The sequence below is a fragment of the Lutjanus erythropterus genome, chromosome 2, assembly GCF_056507025.1.
Source record: "Lutjanus erythropterus isolate fLutEry1 chromosome 2, fLutEry1.hap2, whole genome shotgun sequence".
NCBI classification, from domain to species: Eukaryota; Metazoa; Chordata; class Actinopteri; order Lutjaniformes; family Lutjanidae; genus Lutjanus; species Lutjanus erythropterus.
This window is the reverse complement of record NC_139318.1, coordinates 40,758,848-40,775,534: the sequence shown is the minus strand read 5'-3', so window position 1 is coordinate 40,775,534 and position 16,687 is coordinate 40,758,848. Positions and strand designations below refer to the sequence as shown.

The window sequence follows — 16,687 nt, the reverse complement described above, 5'->3', positions numbered from 1 at the left end:
TATATAGAACAACTTTATTGCTATTGTTCCTCCTCGATTCACATTAAAAGTAGGTGAAGTTGTGCCAGAAATCCCTACCCTATTGCCAAAGACAAAACGGATGGCAGAGGCTTTTGTTTAATGACCTTAGTATAATCCACAGTCCTGCCACTTCACATTCATTGCAAATCCTGTAAAACTGTGAGTTCTCTTCAGTCTTAAAGTACAAATAATATTTAAGGCATAATTCTTGGCGTAAGCACGTACGTTTCTGGGATTTCCAGTGTTTAATAAATAAAAGGGTGAGTGCAATACTTGGCCAAACAAACACACTACTGGACTTTCTGATGTATTTTCTATTATACTAGGAGTATTATATAAATATATATATATATAGTCAGTCTTGCAGTAGTCAAATCTAAGCAGCTTAGCAAGATATGGTCAAGTTGTGTGTTACCAAAACAAGATTAATTGTGCAACATCTAATTTAGAAACTGCTCTGGCTAGATGACTGAATAATACATGAAGCTTTTACATGTAAAAAAAATGTAGCTTCATATATTATTTATATTGCTTAGACCTGTTTTAATGTGTGCTTTCAGTCTTTTGACTGTCATATTACAATACTACGTTACTTGGACCAGGTGGGGATGTAGGTAGATGGGGCTTGTTCGAGTTAATAGGTAGTGATATACAGTGTTTGAGACAACTGACAACAGTATCCAGCATCCGTGGACCTTTGGTTACAATTTCTGTGGTCAAAATACTGCTTTTAATGACAAAAACAAACCAATTTCAGTACTAGTTAAAAAGTCAATTTCTGTGCTTTTATGTTGAAGGGCAAACACTCAAGCCGGAAGTACAGTTGTTAAAGCAAAATATACTTTATGTGTGTGATGACTCATATGATGAGCTGTACTGAGATAATGGGAGAATAAAACCATAAACCCTGAGAAAAGTAAGAGCACATAACACAAACTGAACACAGCATGAGGAGCCGACCTCCTCACAGAGAACAACACACGTTCATTTTATTCATCCTGTGCAGTAGAACCACAGTGGAGTCAGAAAAAGCAGCAGTGCGTCACGTCAGAAATGAGAAACAGAACAGGAAAGCCCAAAAACACAGAAAAATGGAGTCCTGACAAGAAAAAGGCCATTTTATGCAGAATCAGTGTTCTGTTAAACCCTGTAAATCACATTCACACACAAACCTCACACATCTTTATATCACATCATGCTCAAACAGTTCACCTCCCATCATTTATTGAACTCGTAAATACTTCTCCACTTTCTGCATCTTTACCAGCTAAAGCTGAGTCTAAACTTTGTTCAAACTCAGAACTTTACTTTAAATTCTAGTGGAGGCAAAGATCTCAGATCTGTCAGACTGAGGTTTTGAAGAATGATGTAGTCTTGGGTGTGAATAACATCATACAACTTTAACAAAGACCTGGAATAAACATACACACGATATACTGTATATGATATATTAGACAGGGTGGAATAAGATGATAAACAGACATAAGCCACTGAAGGGGAAAGAAGGGTAAACTGGATGTCAATTATTCTAATTTTAGGATTTTCATGCCATATTTATCATATTGCATGAAAATAAATTAAACGATATTATATTTCTCCAATTATAAAAAGTCTAATTCCTCAAGCAGCAAAAGTTGAACTACAGAGGAGACACAGCAGTCAGGATTCTGTTTCATTTCCACACTTCAGGACCTACATTAAAGCTACCATGGGAAGAAATTTAAAACTCAGACAACAGTTTTTTAAATCTATTACATTTCTAAATTTGCTTGGGAAATAGTCAATAGTCAAACAAATAAAAACTATTCAATCATACATATCTGCACTGGGCCTAATGAACTATGCTGAAAATTCAACTCCATCATCTACAGAACACTATATAATAAACACTACATTGTGTAGGCAGGGTACCATCTACAGGCCACCATCCACTATCTAAACACTACTATCTACAAGCCACCATCTGTCATTTACTAGTCACCACGTAGCACTTAAACACTATCATCTACAGGCCACTATCTTGCATCCAAATGCTACCATCTACAGGCCACCATATACCATCCTTAGACTACTAAACATCTAAATTCTACTATGTGCATACCACCATCTTCAGGATACCATCTATTGGCCCAAATCTAGCACCTAAGTGCTACTATCTACAGGATATCAACTAAACACTACCATCTACTCTATAAGCTACTATCAACTATCTAAACACCACCATCTTAATGCCATAATTCAAAGGTCACCATCCATCATCTACTTGCTACCATGTACATGCCACCATCTACCATCTATTGGCCACCACCAGCACCTAAATGCTACCATCCTCAAGGTCGCCATCTATCTAAACCCTACCATCTACCATCTCAACACTACTGTCTACATTCCACAATATGCCTGCTAGAGGCCACCATCTACAACTTATTAGCCACCACATAGCATTTAAACATTGCTGTCAACAAGCCACTGCCTACAGGCTCCCATCTATTGCTACAGGTCACCATCCATTATCTAAATGCTACCATCTATTGGCCACCACTGGGCACCTAAACTCTCCCATCTACCGGCTACTATCTACAAGGCACGATCTTCAATCGTAACACTGTCATCTACAGGCCACTATCTACCATCCAAACACTACCATCTACAGGCCACCACCTGACAGCCACATGCTACCATCTATTGGCCACTATCGACCATCCAAACGTGACCATCTACAGGCCACTATCTAAAATTCAAACACAACCATCTACAGGTCACTACCATCTAAAGGCTAGCATCAACAGGCTGCTATCTACCATCCAAACATTACCACCGACAGGCCACTATTGACCATCCAAACATTATCATCTACATTCCACCATCTTCTGGCTACCAAATACCATCTAGAGGCCACTACACAGCATCTAAACACTACCATCTACAGGCCATAGTTTTTCCCCAGGAAAGCTAAGTCATGACCCCAACCCCCAACTCCTACTTTAGGCACAAGGAGCAGGATTAGGGTAAGAACATCAGGGTAAGCCAATCAGAGGCAGAGCAGAGAGGGCCATGCCTTCGCCATCATGGGAGAAAAAAAAGTTCCCTACCTACAGGCCAATAGCTTTATTTTAAATGCTACCAGTCTAGAAGCAACCAGCCACAATTCAGTGGCCACCTACATTCTACCGGTTACAGGCTAACATATACCATCTATAACATACTATGAATCAAGTACCATCTACACCTATCAACTTTTTTATATTAAAAATGGCCATAAATAAACTCTACGGTTATTCAAGGTGAATCTCAGGTTGACGATGATGATGGTTATGACTGAATATTAACAAGCCATTATTGATACAGAATCTGTAATTTATCATGTTTTGAATGGAGCATTTTTATGTCTGTCACTCACCTGCAAGTGCTGCCTTTGTTTGTATAATGATCAGTCAGAAACAGGGGGGTCTCAACAGGTGATTGACAGCTCAGTGTCTCATTCATCTCTGTCCCACACTCACCCACCCATACAGATTCACATCCTTCGCAGAAGCCAAGTCTGTCATCAGGATTTTTCTTTTATTTCAATGTATTTTTTCCTTCTCTCCGAACACCAGGTCCACAACACAGACACAATCATCTTTATCAAAAAACATTTATCTAAAGGGTGTTTCACTTCACTTTATTAAGGCCTGTTTATCAAAACTGCATGCACAACCAGCTGAACATCATTTTCAGTGTACCAGTTTGGAGGTTAACCACTTCCTGAAAGCAGCAGAGTCCTTCTTCAAATAAAACTACTTCCACAGATGATATCTGCTAGTTGGGTTCAGAAACTTAACTACAAAAATCATACAAGAGATTTCATGTGGACTAAGCAGAAATAATTGAGGCTTTATTTCAAATTTGCAGCATTGTGCATATCACATAGGCTAAGAGACTGAGGTCAGTTAGGTCACTAATGTTGAAGAAAAAATTTACTTTTGTGAAAGTTAAGATCTATGGTTCAAAACCTACAAATCTTACTATCTGGGGATCAATTATGTTGTTTACAGTTACATTCTACGCAGCCCTCCATCTTTTTCTTCTGATATCTTTGCTTTTTCCTTTGTTCGGTGGTCAAGGACGGGAAAGGCTTCATGATGAATCCCACTTGGAAAGAACATGAAGGACGAAAAACAGTTATTCTGAGATCATGACATTTGTTTCTGACAGCTACTGAACTATTTAGATAAACCTGTTAATGAAATTGTTTCCTCAGGGTAACTGACTTAATGCCTTAATGAATCTACCCCACTTAAATTAGACTGATCTCTAACAAGTCCCCTCAAACTCACAGTGAACTACTTAAAAGTAATGCAACTAATTTACAATTTACACAACATTTGAGTTACCTCACAATAGGCTACGTCTTGCATATTTCATCTGATCCAAATTTCTGGAGGAAGTATAAGCTTCTGTAATATCTACAGCCAATATCTGTAACCACAACACAAGTGGGTGCAACATAATTGCAAAGAACTATTTAAGTTTTGCAAAAGAATGCAATTTCTTTTCTTTCTATTCTCTTAACTCATGTAAATAAATAAATTTAATTACCCCAGCAGCTCACAGCTGTGCCATAAACTACCTGGAATATACCAGTTATTACATGCTCTAGCATGTTATTTTTTCTGGCTATGATATGAAACAGTGATTCATGCTAAATGAATCTAGTGGAAAATGCGCCAGGTTTGACTGTTGGCCTGTCAGCTATTCAGTTGGTCTAGCTATTAGCAAGTGCACTAGTCTAACTGTTGTTGTGGAGGTGCTTACTAATGCTGGGAAACAGTGCAGGTGAAATCTGCTCAGTTGAGTTACTATGAACGGTAAAATGTGCCAGAATTCACAGGTTCAACAGAACAGAAATCTACTAGTTTGGGTTAAAGTCATCATGGAAATGCAAAAATGTTTGAATCCAGATTTGTGATTCTACAGAACAGACATCAGGCACTGTTTCAGTCAAAAAATAAAACTAAACATTGGGCCTAGCTCCTAACAGAGGTGGTCGTTTCATGTTGACTTTACTTCAAAGAAATTCTGTGGCCAAATCTCAAATATTAAAGCAATTGTTACTCGAGGTACTAGGCACTCTAATTTCAAGTACCTTATATTGGATTGAAGATATCGATTTGAAGGTCATCTGTATTCCAAACAAAACCTACTCTTCTATTCAAGTCAGTTACTCAAGCAAACCAAGTACTCAGAAAGTTTCCATCATCACACAGTGAAGAGCAGACAGTCAGAGAGGGCTGATCGCAGGTTTGCAGGTGTGCATCAGGAATGTCCTTTTATTAGCCAAAGCAAAGGAAACTCCACATCATGTATGGTAATACGATCATACAAGTTTGTTCACACTGACAATAGAAACAAAAATAAGCTTGAACGTGAAAACATCCAAAACATTATCAAACATAAAAGCTACGAAAACTAAAAAACGCTACAGTCTTCATCTCAGCGCTCTAGAGTCCAAACACCTATTTGAGCCTGTGCTGTGGAAAGGAGGGAGGGGGTGGGATTTGGGTTGTTCAAACACAGCAACATTAGAAAAATGTGACAGAAAAAAAAAGATTCTGCAGCCCAAAGTCATTATGTACAAAATAAAATCAGCAATCTGCCCATCCCACATCCTCTACATAGCAACAGAGCACTGTCGCAACACATAATTGTGTCAACATTTTACCATAGCAACAGGACTTGATATCAGTATAATTTTTACCATAGCAACGGGGTATGTCAACATTTCACCATAGCAACAGAACTTGATGTCAGTCTAAGTTTTTTTTACCATAGTAACAGGGCATGTCAAAATTTCACCATAGCAACAGAGCATTGTCGTTTGAGCATGGCAACATAGCTTTTTATCATAGTTTTACCAGAGCAACAGAGAATGTAAGACTTTACCACAGCACCAGAGCAACATTTCAATGTGATAGAAAAGCTTTTCATCTACAGCATGTTTACCATAACAACAGAGCATGTGAAGATTTTAGCGTAGCAACAGAGCATGTTAAGATTTTATCATAGCAACAGAGCATGTTAAGATTTTACCATGGCAACAAATGTTATCATAGCAACAGAGCATAAACATTTTTGTGGCAACATACTGTGGCTTTTCATCATCACTTTACCACAGCAACAGAGCTTGTACATTTTAAACAACAGCAGCACAGCATATTTAACCGCATACAGCAACAATGTTTGTCAGCCTCATAATCATCATGTTACCATAGCAACAGAACAGGTGAATATGTTCAGTGTGTCAACTCTGGACATGACAAAAAGCTGCATTGGAAACAGGACAAGAAAAGACCACATTTCCACCAACATCAATCATCATCATCAGTTTGTGCTATCAGAGTCAGTGGAGGAGCTGCAGAAAAGAGCAAAGTCTGGATGAGTCTTCCTACTGAACAGACTGCAGGAGGCAGGGCTTACCTTCCATTATCTACACACATGGGGAGGGGCTTCAGTAATGACTGACAGTCAACGGACAGGGACAAGGTCTATACTGAGTTTGAACAGCTGAGTCCGAGTCCAAAATCAGGTGTGGTTCATGTTGGCTTTGTTTCATGTAAAAGGTTAATCCAGGTAGGTGTCAGGGTTTTTATAGTCAGTCTGTTTTGGGTGGGGCTTTAACCCAGGCTTATCTTGACCTTACGCGCTCCAATAGGTCGGTCATTGAGGTCCATGACAGCAGCAGTGGCCTCCTCGTGGTTCTGGAAGGCCACCATGGCCTCACCAGTTGGAAGGCCTTTCTCACTGAACTGCAGGCAGACTGAACCTGGCAGCACCTGGTAGCCATAAAAGAAGTCCATAATCTCATCCACAGTTACAGTGAACGGCATGTTTTGAAGCTTTACTATTGTCGGGCCAGCAGCACCGCGTTGACTGTTCGGGTTGTTAGATCCTCCTGGGGCTGGCTGGTTACGGAGACCATCAGCTCCTCCTGGAGTGAAACCCTGCTGTCCACCAGCAGCCCCGCCCCCTGAACGTCCTTGGTTGTTGTTAGCCCCTCCCCCTCTGTTCTGTCCTCCTCCACCTCCTTTTCTGTTGGCATTCTCAAAGGGCACCAACCCTCTCAGTCCATCTTGGCTAAATGGGGCTCCTCCTGCGGCTCCGGGTCTAAAGCCTGGTGGCTCCAGTATTGGAGCTCCAGGAAGCCCAGCAACAAGTGGAGGAGCCACACCAAGATTCACTTCCCCCAGCCCTGCTGCTAGAGGAGGGAGAGGAGGTGGGCCTGCTAGTCCATTTCCTGGGGCCGAGAATGGAGTCACAAAGGGGGCACTATTGAGGTTCCCCATGGTGTTTCTGAGAAAGTTAAACTCCTCACCACTAATACCAGCAAACGGGTTGATCTGGGGTTGCTGGGGACTAGGCTGGGCTTGCTGGTGCTGGTTTTGATTTTGGTTCAGCTGGTGCTGATTCTGGTTCTGGTTGCGCTGCCCCCTCTTGTTCTGGGGAGGAGGATTCCTCTCAATTTCTTTCATCTGCTCAAAGGTCACCAGGTGGACAAAGGCATCGCGGCCATTGAGCTTTTGGCGGTGCAGTCTCTCAGCTTTGCGGGCATCTTCCTCAGTCCGCAGCTGGAAGATCGCTTGGCCTAAACCGTTGCCATTACTATCAGTCAGAACCTTCAAAGTGTCCTCGTAAAGCCCCACACCCTCCAGGAAGGCACGGACATCCTTCTTAGAAACATTGTAAGGGATGTTGGTGATGTGGGCGCAATTTCTGGGAGCTTTCAAGCCATCCTGGTTCTTGCCGTCACCCTGTGCTGCTTCACGTTTGCGGATGGTGTCAATCCTTTCAAGCATTCCCTTCCGGCTGATTGGGTGGACCTGAATGAATCGAGTGCCCATGTACTGCATGTGAGCGCCCAGAGCAGTCTTGTGGTCCTGTTCTGTTTTGAACTCAAGGAAACCCTCTCCTGTTGCGCGCCCATTGGGCCCGTAGGCAATGTAGATGCTGTCTTCTATGATGTCCAAATTGTTGAAGAACTCCTTTATCTGTTTCTTGTCTGCCTCATATGGAAGGCCCTTCAGGTAGACACAGAACTCCTGACGGTGAGGAGATCGTGACCTTCCTCGCTGATCCCTGCCTACTGCCCCTGACCCAGCATTACTTCGGCGGTGCTGTGGGTCCTGTGACTCATTATTTGATTTGCTGCTGTTGTGCGGAGCATGGCCTGGTGCGTTGTCATTGAGACTGGCCCACTGCCGCTCAGAGCCTGGGGTGATCTCAATAAACCGTTGGCCCATCATGCCACCTCCTCGTTTCACAGCTTCAAAGCTGTCCTGGGGTGAAAAGAACTTGACCATAGCTCTGCCAGTTGGCCGGCCCTGCCCATCCCTCATCAGACGAACCCCATCAACCCCCAGACCCCGGAAAAAACCCCTGACATCCACTTCTGAGCAGGAGAATGGGAGGTTCTGCAGGAGGACAAACAACTCATCAGGATTGACCGCTCCTGCTCCAGTGGCTGCAGCAGCAGCCGCCTTCATATGGGCCTGGAGACCAAGAGAGGCCAGGGGGGACAGTGGGTTGAACAGCATGGGGTTGGGTGTTCCAAGAGGGAGGCCAGAGCCCAGTCCCGCTGGGGGAGGTAGGGATGGGTTGAAAGGAGGCAGGGAGGACATGTGGGGAAGGTGTGACATAGGGGGGACTGGAGGTCCTTGGGACAGTGGGGAAACAGTAGGGACAGGTGGGAGGGAGGACACTGGGGGAGGAACAGGAATGGTGGGCAGTGTGGGCATGGGGGGCATGGAAGGCATGCTTGGAAGTGGAGGGATGGGTGGAGGGCCTTGAGCATTGAGTGATGCCAGAGCTGTGGTGATTGTGGGAGCAGAACTGTAGCTGTTGGGGAAGCTGGGCACCACGCTGGCCACTGCCTTGTTGCTTGGTGGCTCCTGAGATGAGCTTGCTGCTGTTACTGAGGCTGGGGTATTACTGAAACCCTGGTTTCCATGGCTACCACTTCTCCCCCCTGCCCCTGGCTGCACTGTAGGTATGGGGGCAGCCACTTGTCGGTTGGCATTTCCTGCAGTAGATGCAGCCGTCTCCACAGCACCCGCCCCAGCCTCAAACCTTCGGCGGCTGAGTTCAATCATGTTTTGCATTTCTGTCTTGCTACTAAGCAAGAGCGACACTTTGGAGCCCTTAATGGACCCACCTGTACGCATCATTCCCAGCCGAGCGTCCTCATCCGTGGCAAAGACGATGAAGGCCTCGCCATGCTCACCCCCTACGATGTGCACTCCACCGTCAGGGATGGTGAGGCCAGAGAAGAAGTGTCTGATGTCCATGGTGCCGGCCACTATGGGCAGACCCTGCAGCCTGATGACTACCGCCATACTGACTGCTAAACAACAGCCCTACAACCTGGGGAGAAAGCAACACTACTGTCAGATGAAGAGCAGAAAGAAGGCAACCAGTGGTTTCCAGATGTTTTGTCAGGAAACTCAACTCTTGACTCGGCATGCCAATAACGGCTTAGCCATCACTGCTTACATTTCAGTTTCTTCAGAATAACCCAGAGACTTCAGACAACCAATTTTAGGTTCTGACATTTGGAAACCAGTGGTGTTTGGAAGGGGGTTGGGGAGAGGGGTAAAACATTTGGAGGAAACTGGCAAAGAAAGCTAAATTGAAACAGTCTCCAGCCATCAGATCACAGCAGACATGATGTTAGACCCCAACAGAAGCAATCTTAAGCATTAACATTGCCTTACTGATCATTAATTTTGATTGTAAAACAAATACATGGCAAGGGAGAGCACTGATATCACACACACATATAGACTAACATACACATTATCTCTTCAGTTGTCTCTGATGTTACCTATTTAAACAGTGTAAAATGTGCGCAAAACATTTGCCATCTGTGACACCATTTATTGCGGAGTCCGGTCAACATGTTGTTAGCTAGCTAAGCTAACCAATTTACCAATTTAATCATTTTTTCTGAAGCAAACGTGCACCAGGGCCAGGTTGTATAACTCGGATCAGATTGACAAGTAATACAGTTTCTATGTTGTCCAACAAGTATTTTTAAGTTTATGCGAACTTTTGATGTACCTCATTGTTGGTTATAGTAAAATCATTTCCCTTGTGCGTTTCAATAAATCAGCCCAACCAAATGTACTATAATTGCACAGGAAACTTTCTGATGCAACTTATTTTGACGGAAATTAATGTATAGTATGCTTCAAACGAAAGTGCTGGAATCTGAAACCTAATTTCCAAAGGTGAAATCCACAATTTTTTTAAGTTGAAGTAGACGATGAAATGTCAAATGATAACCAAATTTCACTCAAGGTTACTGAAGACCTTAGATCTCAACAGAATTGCTCTGTGTATCTCGATCTGTCCCTGCATGTACAACACTGATTCCAAAACAGCTGGGACGCTGCATACAATGTAAATGAAAACAGATTTAAATGATCTGCAAATCCTTCGGACCATATTCAACTGAATACAGTACAAAAACTAGAAATTACCTATTTAATGTTCAAATTTTTAAGCACAGCTGCATACAAGATTGGAGTAGGATTTGGAGCAATGTATGATGCCATGTCTTTTTCAGGGACATCTTTGCTTATTTTAGCAAGACAATGCCAAGACTGCACGTGTTACAGCTTTAACAGTGTGGCTTTGTAGTTAAAGAGTTCAGATACTAGACTGGCAGTCAAGACCTGTCTCCAACTGAAAATGTCTGACACATTATGAAGTGCAAAATATGACAACAGAGGCCACAGACTGCTGAACATCTGAAGTTGTATATTAGGCAAGAATAAGAAAGAATTCCACTTTCAAAATTTCAAAATTAGTGTCCTCAGTTCCCAAACACTTATCAGGTATTATTAAAAGAAAAGGATGTAACACAGTGGTAAACAAGCCCCTGTCCCAACTGTTTTGGAACATATTGCAGGCATCAAATACAGAATGAGTGTAGATTTACAAGTACCCATTAAGATTATTAGTTTGAGCCTTAAATACCTTGTCTTTGTACTATATTCACTTAAATTTAGGCTGAAAATGATTTGCAAATCATTGCCTTCTGTTTATGTATATTTATGTATTAAGCAATGTCCCACCTCTTTTGGAATTGGGAATATAGTAACAGAGAAAGTTGTGTGCAATTTGGTTCTTTAAAGTTACTCTTGCCGTTATCTTCCATGCAGTACAAAGATATTGCCTTTACTTTTTAAAGAATCTGACATAATTCGTGCAAAAGTAAGCCTTCATGAGTCTCATGCAACTTGCAACTCACCAATGCAACTAAGCTGTGTATAGTTTCACTGTTAAACAGACAGAGGATTTCTGCAGGATACTGAAACCTGGTGAAAAGGTCAGAAAAACAAACAATAGATCTTGATGGAATTCAACTTTTCACAGAAGAGACATTAGCTTCCACTGACCGATGTTTATTGGTTTTTTCAGCTTTTGACAGCTTCTGCTTAATCAGTGTCAGTAACTGGCTTTCATTCGGATTCAACAAAGTGTCAAATATTAAAGCATTGTGTGATATATGATTTCAGCTGTAGGTATTACTAAAAGATTGTCTTTAACAATCAATTTTAATAGCCACAAGAAACTTTTCAGTCGAGTAGCAGGAAAACAAATCTCAGAATCAGACTGCAGCAGCTCGCCTACCTGATAGAAGAAAGATACCTGTCCAAAACCAAAACTTGCAGTGTATACCAAGTGCCAAACTCAAACTTTCCTAAAAAAAAAAAAGAGTAGAATATGTGAAACTTAAGCAAACTGACGATAGGACATGCTGAGCTTCAACCAGCCAGAAACCACCTGACAACCAGCAGGCAACTCCCTGCAAACACCAAGCAACAACCAAGGACCAATCCAGCATCCAGGAGGCCAGCAACAACACAGAGGTGAACAAGACTGATCCAGCTTCCTGAAATCTCAAGGAGCACCAAATCAGCAGGCAGCACATCAGCAACTGGTTGTAGAAAACCGTAACACAAGCAACATCGTCAACAAAACATTAGCATCATGTTAACATGAGCAACAGCAGTAACTTATCAACCAGAGCAGTAAGAGCAATGTCATCAACATTTTAACAGCGACATTAGCATCATGTCAACCAGAGCAACATTAGCATTATATCACCAAGAGCAACATTAGCATTAGGTGAACCAAAGCAACATCAGCAACTGATTGCCAGCACAGCACCAAAGACAGCAGCTGATCAGAAGAGAAAGCAAAGAGAAGCAAGGTGCAGAGCAACATGTCAGCTAACGCTGATAAAAACACGTCCAATAGCAGATGGAGCAATTCATCCAAGATCCTCTACTTACACAAATGACATTTCAGCCATTCTTCAGCTCATAAATTTGCTAGTTTGAAACTTCAAATTACAAAACTTTTAAAAATCCTGGTCTATGTGTGAGGCTGCTACCTGCAGCTCACCACGGCTTTCAACATGATGCCACACATCTTCATAGATTTCAGTGCTCATCCTCAACACTGACAATTCACATCCTACACTAAGTTCACCTAATGCTTCATTAAGACTGGCTGTTAATGGATCTTCATCCAGAACATCCACTCCTCTTGTTGGTATCAACCTGCTAACAGTATGCCTGAAACATCAACAGCAGCAAGAGGATAAAACAGCAGAAGAAGAAACGATAACAGCTAATAATGTCAGAAAGGTGAAAAGATTCAACTCAAGCTGCAGATTGCACTCACATAAAACCAAGAAACAAAATGAAGCTGATAGGAGACAGAAAATGATGTCCATCAAACAGCCAGAAATACAGCAAATTCTCAATGCAGCACAAACATCACCTCAATTTCTCAGTTTAAAGCTGAAATAGTTAACTCTCCACATGTTGTTGTCAGCCGCAAAACACAGTAAAAATAATGGGATTAACAAGAAGCATATAACGAGACACCAAGATAGACTACTTTAAACAAACATGAGGGAATCTCCACATATCAGCCAACTTGGAGCTCAAATCTCAACAGACAGGACAATGAGACAGGATCTGGCATGATGAAGCCTACGGCTGCAGTTTGTTAATTATTCCAGACCTCATCCTTCCATCTATTTCAGAAGTACAGAACTCCACTGACCTGCACAAGACAAAAACAGAAACAACTGCCACACAGGAAAATGTGCCATGGTAATGATTCTTTTCCACAAAAAACTCACTGTATCATTCACTGACTTAACTATAGCCCCTTTCAGATATGCATCCTGTTATATAAATATCTAAGCTATTTTATGTCAGTCTCATGTTTGAGTAAATTTTTAAGCGCAAGTCACAACTGCAATCTGATGGCTTGGACCTGTAAGACTGATTCAGTATTTTCATTACTAACAAATCTGCCAACATTTTCACAACTAATTAATAATTTTGTCTATAAAATATCAAAAACTAGAAAAATGCTTATCCTAAGTCCCCAGACCCCAAAAAGTCATCTTCAAAGTGCTTTTTGGTCCCATTAACAGTCAAAAATCCTAAGACTCTTCACTTTACTATCGTATATGACAAAGAAAAGCTGCAAATCCTGACACTGAAGAAACTGGAAACAGCAAATATTTGACTGTTTATTTCCTTGAGAAAAAAACAGAACTGAAACCATCATCTGAAGAGTTGGCAACTAATTTTCTTTTGGCAGTCTAATAGATTAACTGTTGCAAGCTGTTAATGCTGAATTGGCCGATATTCATTTTCTTTACATACAAAGGCAAATCACAGAGGCTTATGTTTGGATGACATACTTTGACAAATTTTTCTTGATTGCATGTCTAAAGGGGGCTCGTGTCAGTAAATCTCCTCGCTGGCAGTTAAACCCAGACTCCATGACACCTGCCACTTGTTTTAAACATCTTTGTATCTGCTCATATCAACAGTTCATCATTTCTATCTGCTTATATCAACAGTACAGATCGTATAATAGTGGACGTGTGGCGTCACGGCCCGGGGGCGTGGCTTGCTCTTGTGGTCTCAGTGGGCAGCAACCGACCGCAGTGAATCAATCAACTGAAACTGAGCTAAAAACAAAGCAGTACCGAGCTCAAACTCACTCACGCCTCCTCATCATCATATCATCCCTTACGTTGAAGAAACGGTAGATGAATTGTGCTGAAAAATACACGAAAATATTGAAAACTAAACCCTATCCCTACATGTCGGTTAGCTAGCTAATAGCCGTTAGCTACGTATAAGACACCATTTTAAACAAACCTGCACGAACGTTTTACACAATCAGTCATTATAATAAGCAGATATCCGATATGCAGACTCCAAAGTGAGACCCTAACAGTCATAGGAAACTAGATAATTCCCTGCAGAAATGCCGACTGTAGTTAGTTTAGCTTAGCTATCTGAACAGGCTAACGCTCCGTTAGCCACCTAGTGCTAGCCGGTTGAGAGCCTTGCTTTGTGTGTGTGTGTGTGTGTGTTGGAGCGGAGAAGCGAGCAGGATTCACGCTTTCAGCGGCTCCTCTCGCCTCTGCTCCCGGTGTAAGTGCGTCACTGAGTGGGCTGCCGCTGCTGGATTCTTACCGAGAAATTTGTCAACAAACACACTGAGGTTTAACTCATGAACGAAGCTCTCTTCTTTTCTTCTCCTCTGTCTCTCTGCAGGCTGCTACGGCACGAAATGTCGGCGAAAATACCGCGATACCAGACGTGATGACGCGAGACTGCGCCCTGTGTTTCGTATTGGTGCGTTTCCCTGACGTCAGAGCGACATCGCCCCCTACTGGCTGAGCAGTGCTAATAAAGCTTGATAGCAGAGTGTCGAGGAGATGCAGTGTGATACAGTGTTGTTGCTCCAAACTGCGGTATTTAAAATTAGCTGAAAATTTCCTTTCAGTTCCTAAAAAACTAGAAAAGAACTATGTTGTGTTATTTATTGATTAAAACCCCTAAATGTCAAGCTAATTACTTTTTCCCTTATTTTTAAACAACAAAATTATGAATTTATCACTTTAGTTTTTGCTTCCCTTGTTCGTGAGCTGAAGTAATAAATAAATAAATAAATAAATAATAATTTAAAAAAAAATAACTCTTCAAAAGGATTATTCCTCTCAAAGTTTGTTTGCAAATTTGTTAAAATCTTGCACTTCTCTTTTGCCAACATAATCCATCCTCTTAGCAGGTGTGGCATACAGGGATGCAGATTAAACAGCACGATTATTGCACAGGTGTGCTTTGGACAAAAAAAAAAAAGGCAAAATCATGACCCGCCCTACTCTGCCTCTGATTTCTTAATCTTAACCCTGATTAATCACTCCTCATATCTAAACCGAATCAACCCAACACATGTATTGGCCAATATTATTGATGGCGAGTTTAACAGTGATAATGCCTGTTCGTTATTGTCAAAGATTTTTAATATATCTTTTTTTAAACAAAGGTGAACATATGGGGAAAATCCACTCACATGCATTATATGTCCACAAATGTAAGGACACACTGTTTCAATAGAGTCCTGACCTCAGCCCAAACCATACAGCGCCTTTGGGATGAACAGGAACTGCCAGGCCGTATTTTTCACCCAACATCAGTGTTGGACCTCGCTGATGTCCTTCTGTCTACACGAGTCTCTGCAGACGGGTCCCAACATCTGGTGGAAAACCTTCCCAGTAAAGTGGAGGTTGTTACAGCAGCAAATAAATGCCCACAGTTTTTGGTACCACATATTCGACCACCGTCACCGTCTGTTTTGTATAATTTTATAGCTGTTCTGTAGGTTGAGCTGTGTGAATATGCGCACAGATCCACCTATGAATTAATCAATAAAAATGAACATTAATAAGATCACAGGCATTATGAGTCGGTAAAGCGTCCTGAGCACAGCAAAACCAGAAACACACACACCACACACACTTCTGGAGGGTCATGGATGATGACTGAGAGAGACTGTTTTAGTCTGAGTCTGTGCATAATTTTGGGGGGAAATTCTGCATAGTAATAAATAAAATAAAACAAAACAAAAAATGATTGCATAATCATGAAGCAGCGCTTTATTGCATAATAATGTATATGATGAGAGTAACAGTAGAAGACAGTAGATGCAGGAGTCTAATAAATACAACCGGTATGGGCTCAGCTGAATACATCCCGGAACACAATACAAGACTTTAGAAATACTGTTATTAAATCTTTAAAAAAAATACATAACTTTTTTTTTCAGATGCAGAGATTTGTGTTCAGATTTTCAGGATCCCCTTTAGATTCCTGTCTGTCAGAAATCACAGACACATGTATGTGGATCTGAGCTGTTTTTTTTTACTCTCCTCCATCTTAAAAAAAAACAAAAAAAACAGCTGCTGTGGTCAAATCAAGGCTACAGTCTTGTAGAGTGTTCCAGACGTTAACAAAGTAATCAAACTGTGGCTCCTATCACTGACACGATGCTCATTAAATACTGAAAACCGATTTGAGAAATGAAGGAATAACAACAAGCGTGACTTCGGAGACAGACGGGACAGTGCATCACATGTGAACAGAGCAGGAGACAATATGTGGATCGTCAAGTGAAAAGTTCTGACTCAAATTTTAAGTAAACCATCGACTCAGTGAATTTAGGTCTGCTACCTTTAGTTGCCGTCACAGCCTCGGTGAAGCAACACTGCCCATTGTTCCCACTTAGTGTCTTGCCACTC

The 16,687-nt window shown here is 41.7% G+C and overlaps 1 protein-coding gene across 2 annotated transcripts; it reads right to left on the bottom strand.

The window, feature by feature from the left end:
- Positions 1-5,305: 5,305 nt before the first annotated feature.
- On the bottom strand, positions 5,306-14,721 carry rbm12 (RNA binding motif protein 12). Of its 2 annotated transcripts, XM_084739882.1 has the most exons (3): positions 14,580-14,660; positions 11,312-11,378; positions 5,306-9,420 (listed from the first exon to the last, which is right to left on the bottom strand). In XM_084739882.1, exon 3 carries the CDS (start codon positions 9,390-9,392, stop codon positions 6,678-6,680), a length of 2,715 nt encoding a protein of 904 aa, XP_084596008.1. In that variant the 5' UTR covers positions 9,393-9,420; positions 11,312-11,378; positions 14,580-14,660; the 3' UTR covers positions 5,306-6,677. The 2 variants fall into 2 exon arrangements, with proteins under 2 accessions (XP_084596008.1, XP_084595999.1); XM_084739873.1 differs by lacking the exon at positions 11,312-11,378 and having other exon boundaries at positions 14,580-14,721.
- Positions 14,722-16,687: the final 1,966 nt, after the last annotated feature.